The sequence below is a fragment of the Tachysurus fulvidraco genome, chromosome 5, assembly GCF_022655615.1.
Source record: "Tachysurus fulvidraco isolate hzauxx_2018 chromosome 5, HZAU_PFXX_2.0, whole genome shotgun sequence".
NCBI classification, from domain to species: domain Eukaryota; kingdom Metazoa; phylum Chordata; class Actinopteri; order Siluriformes; family Bagridae; genus Tachysurus; species Tachysurus fulvidraco.
In genome coordinates this window covers 1,748,835-1,758,933 of record NC_062522.1, presented here as the reverse complement: position 1 = coordinate 1,758,933, position 10,099 = coordinate 1,748,835, and the positions used below count along the sequence as shown (strand labels likewise).

At 41.9% G+C, this 10,099-nt stretch overlaps 1 protein-coding gene across 1 annotated transcript in view; it reads left to right on the top strand.

The window, feature by feature from the left end:
* Window positions 1–1,539: 1,539 nt before the first annotated feature.
* The window catches only part of LOC125141227 (separin-like), a 15,436-nt gene continuing 6,876 nt past the window's right edge, over window positions 1,540–10,099 (top strand). The window contains exons 1-15 of the mRNA XM_047813996.1: window positions 1,540–1,686; window positions 2,186–2,287; window positions 2,451–2,759; window positions 3,653–4,366; window positions 4,452–4,541; window positions 4,822–4,933; window positions 6,086–6,213; window positions 6,319–6,512; window positions 6,614–6,856; window positions 6,942–7,086; window positions 7,590–7,761; window positions 8,137–8,276; window positions 8,369–8,503; window positions 8,999–9,115; window positions 9,304–9,472. Coding sequence (XP_047669952.1) covers window positions 2,207–2,287; window positions 2,451–2,759; window positions 3,653–4,366; window positions 4,452–4,541; window positions 4,822–4,933; window positions 6,086–6,213; window positions 6,319–6,512; window positions 6,614–6,856; window positions 6,942–7,086; window positions 7,590–7,761; window positions 8,137–8,276; window positions 8,369–8,503; window positions 8,999–9,115; window positions 9,304–9,472 — 2,749 coding nt within the window. The 5' untranslated portion in view covers window positions 1,540–1,686; window positions 2,186–2,206. The remainder of the gene's footprint in view (window positions 1,687–2,185; window positions 2,288–2,450; window positions 2,760–3,652; window positions 4,367–4,451; window positions 4,542–4,821; window positions 4,934–6,085; window positions 6,214–6,318; window positions 6,513–6,613; window positions 6,857–6,941; window positions 7,087–7,589; window positions 7,762–8,136; window positions 8,277–8,368; window positions 8,504–8,998; window positions 9,116–9,303; window positions 9,473–10,099) is intronic.

The window sequence follows — 10,099 nt, the reverse complement described above, 5'->3', positions numbered from 1 at the left end:
GTTATGATTCTTTATGAAACATTATGAAGAGAATTTGTGTGTTAAAAAAGAAAAACTGTGAAAGGAAAATAAAGACGTGACGCAATATTTCTGAGCTCATGCACTAACAACACTGGCGACACGTTTTAGAATGGCATAATCCTGGTAAATCAGTTGTTTAATTCAAATGGTGTTCTTTTCACTTTTGGGGAATTTTTGGCTTTTTACAAAATCCCTGTAACACCAAAGGATTATGCTAAAGTTTTGTACTTTATTTAATCTCCTAAAATTTGTATATTTAAATATTCAATGAGAGTATATACTCAACTTTGGTCCCTACCTAATATGGTTAATACCTATGAAGACAGGATATGTTTGTCCTTTAACTCCCACAATAGATGTATAAGAACTTTATTTCAAAGAGATATTGTATCTTTGCCTTATGTTCATTCTTTCTGGAATCAGTTTACAGATGATATTGTTTGGAAAAAGGTTTGGCTACTTCTAAATCAGTATTTAATTACAAATAAAATAAAAGAAGTCTCATTTAAACTTATTCAGATTCTACCCAACAAAACATTTTCTTGTGAAATTTAAAAGTGACATGGACACAAATTGTACATTTTGTAATAACAGCTTAGAAACTGTGGTTCACTTATATTGGTACTGCTCACTTGTCAAACCCTTTTGGGAAAATGTTTGTGATTTTATTGTTAAGAATATTGTTAAGAAATAAGAATTTTGCTTTATTTTGGAAAAAATGTGCTTTTTGGTGTTTTGAAGAATCAAAGAGACAGTAGGAGTAAACCACCGTACTACCAATAGTGTTTACATAATAAATCTGATCCTTTTGTTCGCAAAATTTCACATTCATAAATTACATTTATGAATGTGAAATTTTGCGAACAAAAGGATCAAATTACATTTATGAATGTGAAATTTTGCGAACAAAAGGATCAGATTTATTATGTATGTAATTTTTTTTGAAAAAACAAAACAAAAACTGTTTCACATCCAGGTGTGTGTTCACGGTGTGTGTGTTCACTGCTGTGTGTGTGCACTTTGGATGGGTCAAATGCAGAGAACAAATTCTGAGTATGGGTCACCGTACTTAGCCGTATGTCACGTCACTTTCACTAAAGACTAGCTTGATATCATTTAAAAATAAATGGAACTTTATGTTGATTCTATAAAACTGTCTGTAAAGCAAAGGGCACTGAAAACTTTGAAAATCTGAACTATATTTTATATTTTGTTGTAAATTCCCCCGAGCATACGTTGTATCTGTATTGTTTTTGACAAGTCTGTTAATTGATGTCTGTTGTTAATTAAATAATTAAATAATTAATTAATTAAATAAATAGATAGATAAATAGATAGATAGATAGATAGATAGATAGATAGATAGATAGATAGATAGATAGATAGATATATAGATAGATAGATAGATAGATAGATAGATAGATAGATAGATAGATAAATAAATAAATAAATGAGAAAAAACAACAACAAAAAAACACAGGCTACACTACAATACCCAGAATGCCTTGCTTCCTGGTTTCCCGACAGGCAGCGCGAATTTTGAATAAGTGCACGAAGCCGCGGTCGGTTACAAACACCACAGAAGAGCTGAGCGCTAACGAAGCTAACGCTAACAACAACGACGCTAACGCAGATATTTACGTCTAAAACCCAGTCGGGGTTCCGGTAAGTGGTCGGTTAGTGAAGTTTATACACTGTTTAGCTTCAGGTCGTTAGCTTGTTAGCTGTTCGTCACAGTTTGTTTATTTATTTATTTATTCATTTATTCATTCCGTCAGACTTTAATATAAACACCTCAGTTATGTAGCGACGTCACTCTGAAAGTTTAATTCTTTACCAGTACACATTAATGTGTGGAATGATGTAGAACTGATAATAAATAAATAAATAAGTTTGCCTCATAAACAGTTATTACACAGTTAATAAACAAACAGTTTAGAACCGGAAGTGTGTTTCCGTTTGGGTCGAACTTCCGGTCAGTGACACATGGTGATGTTTATAGAGCGGAACGTCTGAGTGTTGGAGATAAAGTTAAGTCTTAAACACAACATAACACAATCCAGTTCACACTGACTGACTGACCGTCATTGTGTGTGTGTGTGTGTGTGTGTGTGTGTGTGTGTGTGTGTGTGTGTGTGTGTGTGTGTGTGTGTGTGAGAGACAGCTTTATTTCTGCAGAAGAAGAATGAAATGTCTAAAAACGGATGATTATGTCCAGAGGATATCTTGTGCAAAGGACACTGTGATTCTTCATGATGAGCTGAAGGTAAGAAACTGGACCATGATGTGGTGTTTAAATCCGTACACACGTCTATGGGCTGATTTTATACCAGGACAGCGTGTTCCTGATCCCCCACAACGCTCATCTGGTTATTACCCTGTTATGTGTATGATGTACCGTGACCCTGTATTCCATTCGTCTCCTACAGAAACACGTGAAGGACGGCCTCGGACCGTTCGGCCGGACGGCGTGCGATCGGATCATCCGTGCCTGCAACCAGCGTCTCGGCGGAGGAGGAGCTCTAGATCCAGAGCTTCAGGAGCGCCTGGTGGATCTTGTGGAGCTGGCCACGTTGGGGTATGGATCTGTTACAGAACAAGGAGTACAGTGTTCCTCACTTTATCTGGAGAAGATCATCTTCCACATTCTCCAGAAGCTGGTGACATGTGAAGCTCATGCTGCTGCAGGTCGACTGGGGGAGTTCATGTATGTCAGACTGCAGGGAGCATCCTTACAGGTACGGACATGGACAAGCCTACAGGAGAGGTGTCGTCATACATGGGGTTAAATAATGTGCTCTGAAACTATTATAGTGAACCAGAGAGCTTCCTGTCAATTTAACAATAAGTTAGATGCATTTTTTGGGTTTCATTTTTTTTATTGAGGAAAAATGAGATTTCTCTTTATAGGTTTATGTAAATGACTAAAATTAGAATAGCATCTTTTCTTTTTTCCGGACGTACAAATAAATTTCACAAGTTTGTACTGAAATCACTGATAAGTGCAGCATCAGTGTTCAGAGGAGAAAATCTTCCTCAACCTTGAACACTTTCATGCTGTAGAAATAGAAAGCAGTGAAAACTCGTCCTGGTTTCTTTACAGTCTGTTGAGTGATCTGTAGCATCCCCCTTTTCCACCAAGGCAGTTTGAGAGCTGGTTCAGAGCCAGAGAACATCAGAGCCTGTGACCAACAAGACAAAAGAGAACGTCGTTAGAGACGTTTTTATATAATTTTAAATCAGGATTCGCCGCGTTTGGGTGCCAATGTATGTTCACAAAGCCATGAGCATTAACAGTAAAGCAACATCCACCATTTTTGTGTTTGTCGCTGCTGCGCTAACGTTGCTGTGTAACGTGACACGTATACAGTGACGTCACACTCGGCCCCCGTGATGCTCTCTAACCAATGGAAAGGGAAACCGGTTCTTAGAAGGTTCGCCAGGGGAACATTGAACCAGCACCAGCGATAGCTCTAAACCAGCACCCAGTTCTTTCTGGTAGAAAAGGGGCACATGAATCACCTTATAAAAGTAGTTCTCTCTCCAGTCGGATTAACATATCGGGTTGCCTTGTGGTTCGCTACGCAGCGCTATTTCTGTTCTAACGTATCTCTGATGTCTTTGATTGCAGGCTGAAGACTTCAGTGTTCTGGTGCGGAACTGTTTCGCCGTCCTGTGGAACCGCTCGAGCGGTGCTCGGGCCTCCAGCCTGTCGCCCAGAGAGCGACTCGTTGGGCAGCTGCAGGCTTTGCGTTTCCGTCTGTTGGAGGAAACGTCCTCCACTTCGTCTAAGGTCCCTCTGTTTGTGGAGGAGGCGCTGAACGAGTACGAGCGTTCGTGTGGAAGCTTGTCTCAGGACGATGCTGTGTTTTTGCTCTCCGAGTTCCGGACACGTTTTCTGAGCTCACCGGTGGAGCAGGATCACGCTCCGACTCAACCCCTGCTGGCTGTGAGGTGTGAGACAGTGGTGAAGGTGTGCAAGCCGCTGTGTAAGAACAGACTGTGGGACGCAGCGGCACGTCTGGTGGACGGATCGCTGGAGTACGTGCGGAAGCTGGCGAAGGGGTTGTGCCCGGTGCTGGACTTGGCGAGTCGGGCGGTGCGACTGCATCGAGACTTCGGCTCCGGTGGGGAATGCAGCAAAGTGTTCACAGACTGCGCTCATATCCTCAGAGCTCTGCCTGATGTTCTCAGTGATGCAGAAAGCCATGCCCTGTTAGAGGCGTGTCAGCTGGTTGTCTGGGTGACAGAAACAGGGCAGACAAAAGGGATGGGCGGAGCTACGCTGCTGGCCAGCTTTTCCTTTTGGGAGGAATATCAGGAGTTTCTAATCAAACAGCAAAAGGTGAGTCATTTTCTTCCCTCTTTCCACTCGTCTTGCCCTTTCCTCTCCTTTCCTTAATGTAAGTTTATTTCTTCTTGTGTTTCAGAGATCGTTTTCACAGCAGCTGCAGTATTCTCTGTGCTTCAGTCTATACCAGGGCTTCATCAGCACATACGACAGTTTACACAACTCACAGGTAACTTCTCTCTCTCACACACACACACACACACACACACACTGCACATTTATCAACACCAACCAGACAGGAGATAAAGAAGGGTTTAGTTATCTCTCTCTACATTAGGCGGGTTGCCATGACAACATTACGAACAACCATGTCCTTGTATGTGTGTGTGTATATAAAAATACCTCAAACTTTATTTTATGTCTTCAATTCTATTTTTGTCACATGTTTTGAGAGCTTTATGTATTAAGTGTGTGTGTGTGTTTGTGTGTGTGTGTGTGTGTGTGTGTAGGACTCGGTAGTTGAACAGTTGGACAGAATTGTGTTATACTGCCAGTCTACACTGGGACGCATGATGACTGAACTTCGCACACTGTCCAATGACGGCTTCTTCCTGAAAGCTGGTGAGTCACAGCTTTGTGTTTTTATACCACAGGCTTCTGGAACACAAAATATTCATTAGAGAGGAAAAATAACCCTCATTTTTCAGTGTAGCCTGTAATTAGCTGCCAGTATTCACCTTTATTTTACTGGTTAGTACGTGTATTAGGATGGTTTCCTGTACATGTGTCCATTAGAGTCTATTCTAAGGAAGTATGCACTTTATCTGCCATTAAACTAAAATGATACCAGCTCTAATATTATTGCTGGACAGCCTAAAAGATATTAAAGCTTGGATGGCCTGTTGGTGGTGGGTTTATATTATGCGGCGTGTCTGTGTCTGTATGTGACGTCATTCACAGTCGAGCGCCGTGTTGAGTGCCTCGCGGTCACTGAAGTTTTTGTTGACACTGATACTTTCACAACAGACCAAAGACTGATAGATTGTCGTTGTCATTAACGCTGTTTGTTTTATTTTTATTATTATTGTTGATTTTAAAGGATCCTAACATCAGTCAGAGGTATAATAATTATTAATAAAAATTGCAAAATATTACAGAAATAACTAAAGTCAAGCAAAAATGTGAAACAGTTTATAGACTGAAACATTTTACAGCTTTTTTTTTATTACTTAAACAATGTATTTAAATATTGTTGAATTACAGATTTTAAAGCATTCATGAATGCTAAATTCAGTCCAAAGAAACAGCAAGTTCATTAAGTAATATTCCTTATGATAAGGTTTGTCAGAGAAAAAGCCGTATAAACATTTTTAAAGCAGAGTTGAACGTCGGACAACATGCGAGTCTTATTAAAGAGCAGAAAAGGGGCCAGAGCAGGACCGAGTGAGAGAAACTCCAACATGTTTCATCATGTAAACCACAAAAAGTACAGCATCTTAATATCACAATTAAATCTGTTCACAAGATAATAAGTCCAAGGATGAGACGTATAGATGAGCTTCAGGGAAATGTCTTTGGTTTTGTTAGTGATCAGCAGGACTCAGGGTGGACGTAGGAGTCTGAGGGCAGAAGCATCTTTAGACCAGAGGGAATTACATCCATAATCACAGCATAACACACACGCAGTTGGTGCAGAATGAACTTCTGAACAATACAAGAGAATCATGTAAACTGTAAATGTAATTAATTGCGTGTGTGTGTGTGTGTGTGTAGTGTGTGTGGTGAACAATGTGGTGTATGAGTTATTTAACAGGAAGCTGTATACGGAAGCCTACGGACTGGTGGAGATCATATGCCAGGAGCTGAGTAAAGACTGTCCATCGTCTTTCCCTGTGGACAGAGTAAGTCCTGCCGCTGTGACCACAGACCTACACGGCTTATCTGCACATGCTGCTTTACATCGTGTGTGTGTGTGTGTGTGTGTGTGTGTGTGTGTGTGTGTTCAGGTGAACCGCTGCTTCATGCTAGCAGTGCAGTCCAGTCGGCGAGCATCTCAGCTAGACCGAGCTCTAGATTGGGTGGTGCGCTGGATTCAGGTTTTAGGTTCTCGAGTTCTGGATCATCTTACAGAACCGGTGTCACTGTGGGTCAAAACCAAGTGTGACGCTGCCCGAGCCGGTGAGGAGGAAACACGCCTCAGGTAACACAAGCATTCTGTCGTGTTCTCGTTTAGCTCTTACAGACTCCTGTCAGATGCTGATGGGTTCAAACTTGAGCTGATGTGTCTTGTGTCTGGGTCAGAACCCTGAGGGACGGCATGGGGACAGCGACCGTGGACGAGGAGGTGTTGCTGCGTCTCCTGGAGGAGGAGCTGCGGATGTATAAAGAGCAGAGCGGAGACACTGCACAGGAGCGCTATAACACACTCTGTGACCTCCTGGATATCTGCCATGAGGAAACCACACACACTCTCCGTCGTGCCTCTTATCTGTGTGAGATGGCTCAGGTGGTGTGTTACAGGGACTTCAGCGAACAGACCGACTGGTGTGTATACACACACACACACACACACACACACACACACACACATAATACTTACACTTATGTGTTTTGTTATTTTCTTCTTCAGTTCTGCAGGTGATTTTGTCCAAGAGGCTCTGCGCTTGTTGGAGGAGGAGCCAGAGACAGCGGAGAACTCTGATAGGCTGAAGGATGAAAAGGCTCACGCTTCTCTCTGGCTCTACATCTGCATGCTTGAGGCCAATCTGCAGGAGGTCAGAGACAGAACATTGTACATAGACCAAAGACAGATTTGACTTCACCTGTAGGAATAATATTAGAAGATAGAATGAATCCATTGTGTTTACTCTAACCTGAACACTTACGGGTTAATTATTAAACACTTATTCACATTCTCAAAAAATAATGTTGAACGCTGGTGTGTTCTGTATAAAATACACACTAATGTAAATGTGACTAAAGGGTGGAAATCAGTGTGGTTTATTTATGTACTCTGTTCTTATCAGTGATTCTTTCTCTCTCTCTCTGTCTCTCTCTCTGTCTCTCTCTCCCGGTCTCTCTCTGTCCTCTGTCTTTTTCTCTCTCTGTCTCTGTTTCTCTCTCTCTCTCCCTCTCTCTCTCGCTCGCTCTTTCTCTCTCTCTCTCCCCCTCTCTCTGTCTGTCTCTCTCTCTCTGTCTCTGTCTCTCTCTCTCTCTCTCTGTGTACACAAGTGAATGTGATCTTTACCAGTTCACCATTAAAACGTGTGTTTCTCAGGCGGTGGACACAGAGAAGCGTCTGCGTGCAGTGCAGGAGGGCAGTAAGACATCTGCTGGTGCTGATCTTGAAGCGATTCCCACTAACGATCTGGAGTATGAAGACAAGCAGAAGGTCCAGGAGAGCCAGCTGGTGTACGATGGACTGCGCTTCAATTTGTCTGACCACAACAGTAAGTGAGAGACGCCTTTTATACACACTGTTCTATTCACAACAAGCTTCTTTACATACAAACTCATACTGAGGCTTATACTCATGTAACCGCAGCTATATTTAATGCCATGACCTTCACAGTACTTTAAAAAATTTAGATTCTTTTCCCAAAGAATATAATTTTCAAAAATAATTGAATTAGAAGCCAAGAATAAAGTGAGCAGGTATTGTCTTTATAATAAGAGTTTGTTTCTATGTATATATTATATAATGCACACGATCCGGAAACCCGAACACATACATGTGTGTTAGTTTGCACATCCTGATTAAATGACATCATGAGAGAAGCCTGTACAATGTTTCCTGTATTTCAGTTCTGTGTCTGTGTGTTTAGACCGCATCAAGCCTTTAGATAAGAGTTTATCCCTCTGGACGACTCTACTGAAAAAAGGCTCAGTACCTGCAGTGAGGGACCCAAAACACACTGCCAACTCCATCCTGCTAATGGCTGCCCTTTATACACTCATGGGCAAGGTAAAAAACACACACACACACACACACACGCTCACTCCTCAAAAATCACCACTCACTCATTCCTAACTTTATATGCTCTTCCCTTCCTGTAGTCCCTTCAGGCTCTGGAGTGTTATCAGCTGGCGGCGTCTCTCCTGCGACTCCTCGGTGATGTCCAGAACAGTGCGACTGCTTTGTTCCATGCTGCTAAACTCCTCCTGGACTTGGGCTCTCCACAGCTCGCACAGGTCAGCGGCACAGCACTGTGTGTGTGGGTGAAATGTCTGATCTCATTTAGATACGAAGCTGACAGGAGAAACCGGTCCTAGGTTCAGTAAAGTGTCTGTAAAGTGTTCACTAAACTGTGTTCACTTATTCCACCTGAGTCACTGTGTGGTCTGAGTCCAGTTGTGCCTGTAATATCATTTTAGATGGAGATCCTGTTAAACCATCACAGGTACAAACAGTTATAACTGCAGTGTTAATATCTTGGGTGATGTAGCTGAGGTCCAGGAACCGTCAGGGGCAGATTTCACTTCTGTCTCTGTAACTCACACAGTTTAATAACACAATATCTCTGTAATTGTAAAAGATGGCTGTTGGACAAAATACAGTAGATTTAAATGACTTTCCATAATAAATGTATTTGATTAAATATTCCTCAGGTTATATTACTGTGTTAGTGTTTATGGAGGGGTGTGTGTGTGTGTGTGTGTGACACTGCCGGGTTTATTTGTCTACAGGTGCAGTTGGATCAGGCACAGAATTGTTTAAATACAGATACAAACTCTGAGGGAGCGAAAATCCTGTGTGTCACTAACACACTACTCACAGCTCAACTGTGCTATGCATCAGGACAGGTGAATGTATTCACCACACACACACACTCTCACACACACTCACTCTCTCACACACACACTCTCACACGCACTCTCTCTCACTCTCTCTCACACACACACACACACACACACACACACGCACTCACCAATACTTGTGTTCTAAATCTAAACTCAACCATACAGATTAGGGGTGTGTGTGTGTGTGACAGGTGGAAGCAGGTGTGCACAGTCTGTGTGAGGTGTTGAAGGAAACTGCTCTGCATCACTCTAAAAGCTGGTACATGCTGAAGGCTCGAGCTCTGCAGACTGCCAGCGCTTACCTCAGTCTGGACACAAGAATGTTGCACACACACCTGCGGCAGACCATCGTGCAGCACGGTACACACACTCCACGTGTGCACACATTCACACATGCTAGTGAACACTTGTTGTTATGTTAGCTTGTAGAAGACAGCATTCTGTTTTGCTAATTCCTCTTAGACGAAAAATGTATTAATTGTATAAATAATTCCTCCTTCAAGCCACATACACTAAAGTCAGATATATTGTAGACCCTGGTCTGTAGTTTGTGGCTCTTACTTTTCTAAGCGATCTGAGTTCCAGTTCTCATGGTACCGGGTCTCAAAATGGCCTTTTTTTGCCATAGACACCAATTATAAATGATATTATTTAGAGGTTTATAACTTTGCAAGCTTTCAATGTATCTACACAGAACTCATTCCTGTAGCCCCGCCCCCAAAATATGCAAAATCAAAAAACTTTCCACAACATTGACATGTGACGTATCAAAACGCTCAGAACTATGAGGGGAACTTCCTCACAGGTATTTGGAAGACGGCACTTGCTTGTATCCACTTGCCTCCAAAAGTATTGGCACCCTAGTGTACCGGCCTTTAGGAATACTTGCTCAAGTTTTTTTTAATACTTTATCTTTTTTTTTGCTTGCTAACATGTCAGTTTCTTCTTATTTTTTTTTTTGTGCTTGTAAACGGGATTTAAAAAAAT